The sequence below is a fragment of the Camellia sinensis genome, chromosome 4 (assembly GCF_055761805.1).
Source record: "Camellia sinensis isolate YWXY chromosome 4, ASM5576180v1, whole genome shotgun sequence".
Classification (NCBI taxonomy): Eukaryota; Viridiplantae; Streptophyta; class Magnoliopsida; order Ericales; family Theaceae; genus Camellia; species Camellia sinensis.
The window spans coordinates 84,221,671-84,235,143 of NC_138964.1; the positions used below are offsets into that span (position 1 = coordinate 84,221,671).

A 13,473-nucleotide genomic window follows, 5' to 3' on the forward strand; every position below is an offset into this window, starting at 1 on the left:
AAGAAGAGAGAATCAGCTCACAGCCACTCAAACTAACTTGATACAACTGACACTCAACTAGCTGATGCGTCATCAACTGACACAATCTATTATCCCAACTGTCGCTATCATAGGCGATGCGTCGTCAAGTAACTGACGTGGGACCATTACCTTATGGCTAACAGTGTGATACTTGCACCTTTTTCTGGTACAATACACTTGGAATAGTTAAAACAAATAGAGTTTGGCCCACCGTAGCAGCATTAATCCCCATCCATGTTCATAATTTTCATTGATGACAATCAATATTTGAAAGGAATATTCTCCAACTCTGAAGCTTTACTCAAATCTAGAAAGCTACTTGTTCTATCATGTCATTGTTCACGTTGTCAATATCAGAAACGGGTGAGCTGTAAGCAGCACATACAGCGTTTTGTTTTTTTTTTTGGGAAGTAGCACATGCAGCATTCATCTATTCTTAACAAGTAACAAATTCACCTGTAAAAAAGAAAACGAAAAACCAAAAAGATGATGAAAAAGAAAACATGGCTTACCTAAATGGTAAAATATTCATTGCCCTTGTAAACACAGATGACAGCCCTGTGGCTGTTTATCAAACCTTTCAAATAGTAATACAAATGTACAACCAATGACACCTTACACATCTCAAGCCTCAACATCCTAGTCTGACAACACAACTTTAAGAAGGCACTTGTTAAATATCACCTTCCAAAATATACAAAATTGTTCTCTTTTATTGCTTACAAAATCAAGCTACAGTGCTGAGTTCCAGTGGACACCTCGCACAAACATGAATTCCGCATCCAAAGAGGTCCCTCTGCCAATGCACTACAGGAGATCCTCCACTTCATTGTTCACAATTGCGATGGCTTATTACCCCATTGCAGGACTATGGCTCCTGACTTTTCCAACAGCCAAAATATGCACACAAGTTAGCATCAGTTGACCTTTAAAAAAGCCTAGGCAGTAAAAGGTTTACCAATAACTATTGGACAGAGATCTGCCTCCAACGACCAATTCAAACAAAAATCAAGAGGCAAAAGTAGAACCAGACCTGGTGATTCATGGTATGCTGTTGGCCAACTTGTTGAATTTTTGTGCAGTGGCCAGATGATCCCTGCTTTCATACACTTCAATTAGTGACCGTATTGCTCTGGATATCATGCCTTTCTTTTGGTTCTCGGTGGAATTATTTTCAGCCTCAAGTTGAGTACTTGTCTCCCCTAGTGACAAGTATAGCATCTTAAACCATTCCTCGAGAAAAGATGCTTTCTGAAAGAAACAAACGAAAATGAGCCACAGAATTTGAGTTTTGCTTACTCAGGTTAGCAAGGTATGAAATTGGAAGGACGACAAGGTAGGAGAAATGGAAAGATATCCTTAGGGAAAGGAAGCTGCCTTCCTCTTCTTTTGGTTGAGCCAAGCAGGAGAAAAAAAAGAGTATTCTCTTTTAATTTACCTTGATACCCCAGCATACTAGCACAAGATTGCTATTTGAAGGGAAAAAAGATAAAAGAAAGGCTTCCTTTCTTTCCCACCTTTCTTCTGCACCCTTTTGAGAACAAAACTGGTCTACCCTTCGTGGTCTTTTCTCTTTCCTTACTAACAAATAAGGGAAACTCTCTCCAGCCTTCACCTCCATCCCTTCCCCCCTTCTCTCCTTTTCTTCCTCAAGCCATTCCACATTACAAATGGATTGTAAATCCAAAGATACAAGGGAATGAATTTGGAGAAAATATTAGTCTAAAAATGTTACTGCAACTTTTCCTCAGAAATGAAGGAAACACTTTCCAACCCTTATCCCACGTCCTTTTTCTTTTGTTCCCAGAGGTTATATGGATTTTAAACGCAACAATAATTTAGAAATGCTAATAATTCAATAGCTAATCTAAAAATGGGATTAAAAAAAAGCTGTGCGGTCAAGTTTCGTTTCTTTTGTTTAATAAATTATATATTTCCAGAGGGGCATTTTTATTGTTTATTTTCTTTTTCTTTTTTTATTTTTTTTTATTTTATGTTAATCTAAGAATGCAACTGAAACTTTTCACCCCGCAGAGGGGCACCAAACACTCAATGCAATTGCTGTAAATGATTAACAGAAAAGACAATTATAAATTGGAAGTTATTCCAGCTTTCCCAGAATTTTGGGTAATATCTGCAGATCTATGAATACTTACTTTCACAAGAAAATCTTTTACAGGAGGATGATCAGCACTCGAAGCAAGGGCAAGCACATGCAACATGGTTGAGGTTAGCTGTAACAACCAAGTAAATAAATTAAACAATAAACTCAGCCTGAAGAAAAACAAACAACCAAAAAAGAAAAGTTAATTATAAACGTTATTTCCTAGAATCTTATGAATTCATACAAAATAATAACCAAAACAGGAATCTTCTTTCTAAATTTTTCATAAGGAGTCCTAAAATTGCCTCTTATTTCTAGATTATTTTATAGATTAGTCCTACAAACCCACAACTTATGATTTCAAATTCAAGTCCTAGCCAAACACAAAATTTTCAGTTGAAACCCTATCTAAATATTCAAGTCAAGTTGCAGATTCTAATTCTTCGCACACGAACCCACGACTACAAAGATGGGGGCATATAGAAAAGGATGAAAAGAATTGTTTTGGCTTACCTATGAATGAGGTAGAGGCTTGCATTTATAATGAAATAATATTACAAAATAAGAAACAAAGATAAAAAAGACATTAAATCTGTGATTGACATAATCACAGATTTTATACACACTACCATAATTACAATATCACTATTTCTTAATTCCAACACTACCATAATTATAATATCACTATTTCCTAATTCCAATACTCCCCTTCAAGCTGGTGTGAAGATATTCAATAAATGCAGCTTGCCGATAGACGACTGGAGTAATGTTGGGCTTACAAACTTGGTGAAGATATTTGCTAACTGCTTAAAAGAAAAGACAAAGGATGGTCTCACAATACCAATCCGAACCTTCTGTCGAATGAAATGTATATCAACCTCTATATGCTTGGTACGCTTATGTAGGACAGAATCAGAAGACAGCATAATAGCAGACTTGTTGTCACAACGCAGGAGCAGTCTCCTCAAATCCCAACTCTGCCAAAATAGAACGTAGCCATAGAATCTCACAAGTGCCTTGTGTCATAGCCCTATACTCAGCTTCTGCAGAAGACCTACAAACAACTGCTTACTTCTTACTTTTCCATAATATAAGATGATCATCATAGAAAGTACATAAGCCAGAAGTAGAACGCCTATCCGCTCTAGATCCTCCACAGTCAGCATCAGTAAAACAGGAGAGTCCAAATTGAGGATCAGCTATGAAGGACAATCCTAAGCCAGGAGAGGTCTTCAAATATCTCAAGATGTGATAAACCGCATCAAGATGTTCTGTACAAGGTGCATGCATGAATTGGCTAATCACACTAACTGCAAATGTCGAGTCAGGTCTAGTATTGGTCAGATAGATGAGACGCCCAACAAGATGCTGATACATGCCTGGGTTCTCTAGTAATTCGCCAGACTCTGATGTGAGCTTGACATTGGGATCCATAGGAGTAGAAATAGGTTTACACCCCAAGATACCAGTATCCTTAAGTAAGTCAAGAGTATACTTCCTTTGAGATAAGGAAATCCCCTGCCATGAGCGAACCACCTCAATCCCTAGAAAATACTTGAGATTCCCTAAATTCTTAATATCAAAGGTGTGTCCCAAATCCCATTTTACTTGATCAATGCCTATAGAGTCATCACCAGTGAGAATGATATCATTCACATGCACCAACAAGATTATACACCGACCTGCAGAATTATGACAGACGAAGCAAGTGTGGTCTGAATGGCATTGAACAAAGCCCATGGAGATTATGACTGAGTTGAAACGACCAAACCAAGCTCGTAGAGACTGCTTCAAGCCATACAAAGACTTGCACAGTCGACATACTTTCCTCAAATACTCCCCTTCAGCTCGAAAACCAGGCGGAAGGGCCATATAAATCGTCTCAAGAAGATCCCCATATAGAAAGGCATTCTTAACATCAAACTGATAAAAAGGCCAAGAATGGGATGCTACAAGGGAGATGAGTAGACGAACAGATGTAAGCTTGGCAATTGGGGCAAAGGTAGCACCAAAATCCTTGCTAGGAACTTAAGTGAAGCCCTTGGCTACTAAGCGGGCCTCATAACGTTCAACAGAGCCATCAGATAGGTACTTAATAGCAAAGACCCATCTGCAACCCAGGGTACTCTCGCCAGAAGGTAAAGGAACCAAATCCCAAGTATGATTCTGTTCTAAAGTTGCCATTGTAGTCTGCATGGCTGCCACCCATTTTGAATTCTCTGACACAGATTGAGGAATAGATTCGGACTCAATCTTACCAAGGAAAGAATGATGAGTCTAAAACCCTGTCATCTGAGAGATATTGGAAAATGGGATGATCAGTACTGCACAGATAACCCCAATGGCCAGGGGGATGTCGATCCCGAGGAGGATTACAACAAGGAAGGGAAGGAGATGTATGCAAAGGGAAAGAATTACCTAACCCAAGATTCGGAGAAGCGGCAGGAGGGGGTTGAGCACGAGGGCAGTGAGAGTATACCTACAATGGAAAGGAGGGAAAGTAAGGAAAGGAGGCGAAGATAGACGATGAGAGAGGGAGGCAACCTCATCCGCAACCTCGTCCAAAATGGGAACCGAGCAGACACTCGGAGTATCTGAAGGGAAACCTGCAACGGGGGGCTAGGATTAAAAAAGCAAGATCCTCACAAAAAATAACATCCTGAGTGTGGTGACAGTGATGAGACACAAGATCAAAACATCTATATCCTTTAGACATGGAAGAATACCCCAAAAAGACACGATGAATAGACTTGTCATCTAACATAGTGCGATTGGGATGCCAGTCTTGAACAAAACATGTACACCAAAAAACACAAGGTAAAAGAGGAAAAGGGGTAGAGGCATAAGAATATGGAATGGGGTAAGGCCATGTAACACAACTAGGAGTCCTATTAATGAGATAGATAGTAGTACGAACAACCATGTGCCAATAAGACTTGGGAACATGCATACCACGAAGAAGACAACGTACGACAGACATAATTTAACGGTTTTTACGTTCAGCTACACCATTTTGTTCAGGGGTCCGAGTACATGTAAGTTGTTGAAGAATACCCGTTTGATTAAGGTGGGAATGAAACTCGCTGAAGATGTATTCCCCACCATTATCAGAGCGGATGTTCCTAACAATTGTATGAAATTATGTCTTAACCATTTGTAAAAACTGAACGAAGATGGGAAACACATCAAATTTATGGTGAAGTAAATAGACCCGAGTGCACCTAGTGTGATCATCAATAAAAGTCACATAATAATGATGACCCGAAAAAGCAGGAATAGGAGAGGGACCCCAAACATCAAAATGAATAAGGTCAAAAGCACTAGTGGCCTCTGTCATATGTGGTATATAACTAGTACAGATATGTTTAGACAACTCACTAGTAACACAATGAAATTTAAAATCCTTGCAAGCTTTATTTAATAAAGGAAAAAGTTCACATAAATATTGAAAGTTAACATGACCTATACGAGTGTGCCATAACTCTAAAATTTGAACATAAAAAGCACAAGATATAAGAGGCAAAACAGACGCCTAAAAACTGGCTAAAGTCGAAGAAGGCTGGTCCGATGGATTCACAAAGTAGTATAGCCCGTCGTGCTAATATCCCCTACCAAAATCCTCTTCAAACTCAAGTATTGTAAAAGACACAAAGAATGTAAGAAGATGACAGCGCAGTTAAAGGTTTTGGCAATACGACTAACAGATAAGAGATTATAAGTAAACCTGGGAACATGCAACACAGAAGATAAAGTGATATCAAGGGATAAGGACACAACACCCTTATATTGGACAGAAGAGCAAGAACCATCAGCAAGACACAGATTGGGCAGCAGTGGTGGGTTCAGGAGAGGAAAGAAAAAAAAAACTCACCAGTCATATGATCATTAGCCCTAGAATCCAGAATCCATGAAGGACTAGTAGACCGAACATGGAAAGCAGTAGAAGTACCTGTAGCAATGGTGGCAGTAGAGGATGATGGACTAAGAGAACCAATGGTGAGGGACCCAAGTTGAGCTTGAAGCTAACCAATTGAGTCTGTAACTGTTGTAGATTAGGGACATTAGGAGGCTCAGAAGCGGGAGTAATATCCACCAACGCAATAGTGCGAGCAGAGCTAAAACCACGTGGAGTAGGACCACGAGGACGGGAAGGGCGTTGCCTCAACTCAGGATGAAGTTTGAAGCAACGGGCTTTGACATATCCAAGCAAACCACAATGATGACAAGTAAAGAACCGGTGGAACTCTCAACAAAAGCCATCTAATTTGCTAAAATTGGAAGGACTGAAGGAACACTAGGCTGAACCAATCGCCTACGACGCTCATCACTGTCAATAGTGGCAAAAGCCTTATAAAGAGATGGCACGGGTGATGTGTTTAGAATTTGAATTCAAAGAGATTCAAATTCAGAGTTTAAACCCATAAGAAACTGATAAGTGTGCTGTCGAGCAAGCCTCTTGGAGGCAAGGGAGGCGACTTCTGGTAGAAGGTCAGTCAAAGGCTCATATTGAGCAAGTTCCTCCCAACGAGCCTGAAGATATCTAAAGAATTCAACTATAGAAAGGCCAAGAGAGGACTGAGAGGCCCGAGCTATATCAAGCTTGAATATACGTGCATCATTGTGAGCATGAGCGTACATCTATGACAATGCCTACCACAAACTCGGAACTGTATCGCAATGAAGGAACATATGATAAATCCGATCTTCCATGGAATTGAACATCCATCCCAATATAGTGCAGTTATCGATATCCCACTAAGCATGAGTACGGTCTGTCGCAGCTGGCAGGGTAATAGTAGATAAAAGCCAATGAGCCTTTCCCCTAAGATAGAGTTTAAGGGAACGGCTCCAAACAGCCCATTCAACACCACTCGTAATACGATGAATAGGAGTGTGATGGGAAAGAGAAAAATCAGTACTTGGAATAGGCATAGGTTTGGTGGAGACCGCAGTAGATACCTCAGTAGGAATGGTATAAGATGAGTTATGTAAGAAATTATGTATTATTGATTGATTGATATCTTACAAGATTATTTGATTACAATTCCTATACAATCTATATATAGAAGAAAATGTGGTAGTAGGTGTAGTGGAGGTGATAGTGGGTTAGGTGAAGTGGAGTGTGTGGTGAAGTGGAGGTAGGTGAAGTGGAGTGTGTAGTGGAGTAGGTGAAGGTAAAGATGGGAAATTCTAACAGCCCCCCGCAAACTCAAGGAGGAGAGAAACTAACCAACTTGAGTTTGGAGAGAGGAACAAAACACGAAAATACATAAAAATAAAATAAAGATAGGAGACACTATATGGTCGTGTCAGACCGATGTAGAAGACAGTTTATGGGGTCATGTCGGACCGTTGTAGAAGACAGTTTATGGGGTCATGTCGGACCATTGTAGAAGACAGTTTATGGGGTCATGTCGGACCGTTGTAGAAGACAATGTTGTGACAGTTTACGGAGTCTTGCTGGACCCTTGTAGAAACTAACCGGAATCAATGTCGGGACAGTTTACAGAGTCTTGTCGGACCCTTGTAGAAACTAACCGGAATCTATGTCGGGACAGTTTACAGAGTCTTGTCGGACCCATAAAAGAGCTAACCGGAATCAATGTCGGGACAGTTTACAGAGTCTTGTCGGACCCATAAAGGAGCTAACCGGAATCAATGTCGGGACAGTTTACAGAGTCTTGTCGGACCCTTAAAAAGTTGCACCCTCAAAAGGTGTGCCCAATTTTGTCAAAAGGCGTGCCATCAAAAGGCGTGCCCAATTCATCAAAAGGCGTGCCATCAAAAGGCGTGTCCACTTTGTCAAAAGATGTGCCATGAAAAGGCGTGCCAGTTTGTCGGGCGGCAAGAGGCGCGCGATACGCGTGGCTGCCTCGGCTATTTAACCAAGACGAAGGCTGAGGCTGAGGCATACCATTCTGAAACCTCTGAAACCAACCCTTCGCTGAAAAAAACTCTGCCTCTGCGGAGAGAGAAACTGTGGAACACTTTGTTGCCATTCTGTCACCAACCCTTCCGAACATTACCAGTCTGAAATTGCTATTTCGCTGAAACACTTAGCAACCCAAAAACATGGCCTCTTCTTCCCGTCCAGCTACCCAGAACCTGCTCACGCTCTTTCCAGAACTGAACGAGCCCACAAGAGAAATAACTGGTGCGGTGGCCAGTGAACCTCAACCAAACACCTCTGGTTTTGCACCATTGAACTTTCCGATGCGGTCGGTGGAGCAAAAAATGGCGGTGCAAACTGATATTGAGGCGAATCAGTATACTCTGAAGTCATGCGTGAAAACCATGACGGCGGTCACAAATTTGTCGAACCGGCTGCAGAGTAGGACAAATGAGGTGCAGCATTTAAACGCCCAGCTGGCTCTGCTCCAACGCATGTATAAGGATGCGCGAGCAGAGATAAGCGTGCTAAGGGCAGAAAACAAGGAGCTGAAGCGGAAGGCCACCGTGATGTTTCGATTTGGAGGTCCACCATATGCTGCAGTGGAGGAGTATGGGGGAGTGAACGTGCTCGGTGGACAAGGAAACACGGAGGCAACACCGTCAAGGGCCGCCCAGGACGGAGGCAAGAAGAAAAGGCCGGCGGAATAGGCGAAGAAGTGATGGCGGTGGGTGGCCGTCTGCAGAAAAGAAAACAAAGCTTTCGGTGTTGTTTTTTGGTTTTTTTTTTTTTTTTTTTTTTTTTTTTTTTTTTTATGTAAAATTGTGATCGGGGTGGATCCCTGAGAGAAATAAAATATGGGCTGTTGTGCAAATGTGTAAAATGTTTTTTTTTTTTTTTTTTTTTTTTTTTTAAAGATATAATAATAATAATAATAATAATAATAATAATAATAAGAATAATAATAATAATACAAAGAATGGGTCAAAGTGGGAGGATGGAAAGAAATATTATTTTAGAGGATGGTGGAAATATATTGGTGGAAAGATATTATAATAAAAATATATATATATATTAAAAGAAAAGAAAAGTGGGAAAGAACGTGGGTGTGTGTGAACCTGGTCCCTCGGCTGCTGCAGTGTGGTGATATGTTGTTATTTTATTTTATGAGGGTGGCCTTGAGTGGAGATAAACAGAGGTGCTTCAGATGAAAGCAAAAAACATCCCAAAAAGAAAAGCAAAAGCAAACCAAACACGCCATCACCCAACCCCCTCTCTCTCTCTCTCCATTCATCAATTCTCAGTGTTATTAGACTAACGTTCATCAACAGTCGAAGCTCAAAGACTCTACTACCATGGCGGACGCTTCCAACCACGCCAGATTTCTTAACCCATGGGTCCTCCATCATCAGAAATTGGGTCTCGAGCTCAAGTGCCCTCTCTGCCTCAACCTGCTTAATCGACCAACCTTGCTCCCCTGCAATCACATCTTCTGCGATTCATGCGTACCGAGATTGACCCATTTTGGATGCGAATGCCCTGTCTGTAAACAACAGTACTCTGATCGAGATGTAAGACCAGCACCTTACATGGAAAATTTGGTAGCCATTTATAGAAGTTTGGAGGCTACTTTCAGCGCCAGTCTCTTTCAGTCTCTTACTTCTGATGGTCCTCTCTCTCTCTCTCAAAAGCAGACCAAACTCTCTAAACTTATGGAAGAAGATGGAGAAGACTTGACGCCATTTTGGCTTCAAAGCTCCACCAATCGCCGGCGCCGCCGATGACTTGGGAGGCGGTTTGGAGGCAGCGGAGGAAGGGGGAGACGAAGACACGGTGGAGCGGCAACCGTGGCGGCCCCAGATGCGGCCGGACCACCAAGACCTGGAGTTGGAATCTTCACCCAGTCCAGGGCGTGATCGCGAGTGCCGAAGAGAGGATAGAGAGAAAGCAGAGAAGTGAAAATTTGAGAAAGATCGGTTTCGAACTCTTCGTCACTGCCATTGAAGAAGAAATTAGGGAAATTTGGGTTTGTCCGGCGGGCGGCCAAGGCGAGATTGCCGCCCGCCGGGGAAGCGAAAAATATTAGGTTCTAAACCTGCTCTGATACCATGTGTGAAATTATGTATTATTGATTGATTGATATCTTACAAGATTATTTGATTACAATTCCTATACAATCTATATATAGAAGAAAATGTGGTAGTAGGTGTAGTGGAGGTGATAGTGGGTTAGGTGAAGTGGAGTGTGTGGTGAAGTGGAGGTAGGTGAAGTGGAGTGTGTAGTGGAGTAGGTGAAGGTAAAGATGGGAAATTCTAACAAGTTATCTATGGAGAGACGATGAGGGCTGAAATAGACAACAATACAGCAACACAGTCTGAGTAAACAACCAGAAAAGCCGAAAAAAACTCAACGGCTAAATGCTACCGAATAAACCTGGCAGCCCACAAAAAAGAAAAGGCAAAAAGAGGTAGAGAAAAGTTCTTAAAGCATCAGCACTATATCCTGTAAAAGAGAGAGAAAGGGTTTAGACTACCCTAAAGAGGGTGTCGAAGTACTCTAGGCCAAGATGAGACCTGGTCAGCAGTAGTAAGGCCCTCGGCATGTGTAATGCAGTCTTGCCGAGGGGTATAGGAGGGTGAGTAAGTGGTTTCGAGTGGTCTAGGAGTGGTGGGTTACGCTATCGGGTGGTCTAGAGGAGAGAGGAGGTCTATCGGTTGTTGGAAGAAGAAAGAAAATGAAGAAACTATTGGGCAGTGAAAAATAGGGGCCAACAGGGAGGAAAGGGTGGCCTAGGGTTTCTGCGTTTTGGCTCTGATACCAAAAAGTAAGAGTGTAAAAATGGCTTGCTGCCGTGGGCCCGCTCGCGGCCTAGGGTGGGCCAAGCCCGCTTAAACCCGAGACCGATCACAGCCCGAGCCCTTGGGCTAGGGCCTGGGGCATCATTTGAAGCTCAGCCCGCCTGGCCCAATCCGTGGCCCAGCCTATCGGCCTGCTTAAGACCCAACCTGCACGATGCCTAGTGTTTTTTTTGTGGAAAACAATAAAATTTTTGTAGAAAAAAAATAAAAAATAAAAAAATGGTCAGGCCCGTCCAAGCCGGAGGCCAGGTCCAGGCCCACCAAGCTTGTCCGCTTAAGGCTCGAATACCCCTGGGCCTAATTTTTTAACCTGTGGGCCGGTCCATCTCGGCCCGAATTTTAACGGAAGCCCACGAGGCCCGACATGGACCGGGTTAGATTTACACCCCTACCAAAAAAAATGAAAAGAATTGTTTTGGCTTACCTATGAATGAGTTAGAGCCTTATATTTATAATGAAACAATATTACAAAATAGGAAACAAAGATAAAAAATACATTAAATCTGTGGTTGACACAATCACAGATTGTATACATACTACGATAATTATAATGTCACTATTTCCTAATTCCAACACTCCAAAATTATAATATCACTATTTCCTAATTCTAACATATAGCACTGGCTATCTCACCAGATTGCAAACTATATTAGTTGACTTAATTAGACAAAAATTGTGTCTTATTTCTAGAATTGAAATATATATATATATATAGAGAGCGAGAGAGAGAGAGAGAGAGAGAAATCCTACTAGTTTCCTACAACTTATGATTTCAAATTCATTTCATGGTGAAACACACAATTTTCAGTTGAAACCCAGTCTAAATGTTCTACTGAAATTACAAATTCTTATTCTTCCCATTTTCAATTAATTATCCTTTTTTTTACTAACCAAATTTATTGGCTAATTTTTATTTTCATGTGAAACAAATATCACGTAAATGGGACTCAAAGCCTACAATTCCATTTCAAAAAGGCATGGCTCCTCTCATGTTCTCATCATTTGGAGACCAAGGATCATGCGATTTCTTTAGTACCATAAGTGCCGGTAAAACACCAGCACATACGGATGTCAATTCTATATGTAGAGCATCACCCTCACAAATGACTTTGCTAACTATAAGAAGCATTGATGATTATGGATTTAATAACCAGCACAAAGTTTTATGTGGATTACGTGTATCTAGAAGGAATTAACTAGATACGCTGTATCATTGGGAAAATAAATTACAAAAAACAAAGGCCAATATCCGAATAACTAATACTATGAACCAAATAGGAACAAAATTAATACATATGCAGACATCTTCTGACAGCCACAATGATCAAAATTTTAGTAGGCAAAGCAAAACTATAAGCCTGATTAGACAACTGGGTTAATGTAAGAATGTTTTAATCGAAATAATTCTACGAATAAAAGCCAATATTTTCAATCCAAAGATACAAAATAAAGCTTGTTGCATTGAGACAAATTGATATTGCTTAAATGGAATTGGTTTTAAGAGCATGACCTGTTTCTCGAGTGCAATCCTATATTTGAAACTTGACGGTGTTATCTGGTCTGAACTTAAATTCTCAACAGTATGCTCCACACCCTGAATGACATCTGAGAATGATCCCCCATAATCTGCATCATACAACATGAGAGAAGAATTTTTCATTATGTTACAGATGTTATGTGTTTAGCAGTATTGATGTCCTTTACATTTTTAAAATATAAATATATATGTTATTAAACTATTTCTTTGGGTCTCTCTTATAGTAGTAATAAATTGTTTCTTCTATTCTTCTCCTCCTTTCCAAACTATTTTAACTTCATTAACTTTGTATCACAACATCTTTCTTGGACTATAAGAAAAAGATAAAATCATCGTTGTCTTCCTGTGTTTTTTAGTTTTCTTCATTGATCCAAGGAGAAAAAAATAAAAAATAAAAAATTTCCAATATGCTTGAAATTAAAGAGGATGGTATTGGTAATTTTTTCAATTTTGTTTTTAGTCATTAGTCCCCCCCTCCCTACCCCCATTTTTGTTTATTTTTTTTTGGAAAATGGGTCCTTTTTTTAAAAAAATTTCCAATTGGCGAAGATTTTGATCTAACTATTGCTTGGATCATAACACTAGGGTGCTAATTTTGAATCTGCAGGGTTATCCATCATAGTTTTCCCTTGTTTTATGATTCCGCGCAATTCCCATGTTTGACTGATAATTTGGTAGCCTAATCTTCTTTGATTTCTTCTAGTTTCATCACTCTGAGAGTTTCTAATTTATAATTTTATTTTATTTTACTTTTTGGTGGTGATTTTTGTTTGCTTTGTGAGGATGACTTGAAGCTTGTCAGTTTTGTAAGTGCTAGAATCAATTTGGTGGGTATGACAAACGATAGTAAGGCTCCCAAGGGTAGCGAAGAGAGTGGGTTGAGTTGTGACTGGACTCTTGAAGATAACCCATCCATTTAGATTAGCCCTATTAAATTTGATGGTACTGTTGAAATTTAATGTATAAAGAGAATTGTATTATTGATTGATGATTTATTGAATGTTACAATGATTCTTATATATAGAAGAGTAGGTGGTAGTAGGTGGTAGATGGAGTAGGTAAA

At 40.3% G+C, this 13,473-nt stretch overlaps 1 protein-coding gene across 9 annotated transcripts in view; it reads right to left on the minus strand.

The window, feature by feature from the left end:
* Positions 1-529: 529 nt before the first annotated feature.
* The window catches only part of LOC114268649 (ARM repeat superfamily protein), a 127,360-nt gene continuing 114,416 nt past the window's right edge, over positions 530-13,473 (minus strand). For 6 of the 9 annotated variants that reach the window (XR_014366719.1, XM_082925247.1, XM_082925253.1 and 3 more), the window contains 4 exons: positions 12,384-12,499; positions 2,178-2,255; positions 1,055-1,272; positions 530-898 (listed from right to left, as the gene is read on the minus strand). Coding sequence is in view for 7 of the 9 variants with exons in the window: in XM_082925247.1 (XP_082781373.1) it covers positions 1,063-1,272; positions 2,178-2,255; positions 12,384-12,499 (404 nt within the window). In the remaining 2 variants the exon portion in view is untranslated. Of the gene's footprint in view, positions 948-1,054; positions 1,273-2,177; positions 2,256-12,383; positions 12,500-13,473 lie in introns of all 9 variants that reach the window. The other 3 variants (XR_014366720.1, XM_082925248.1, XM_082925249.1) reach the window with 2 other exon arrangements.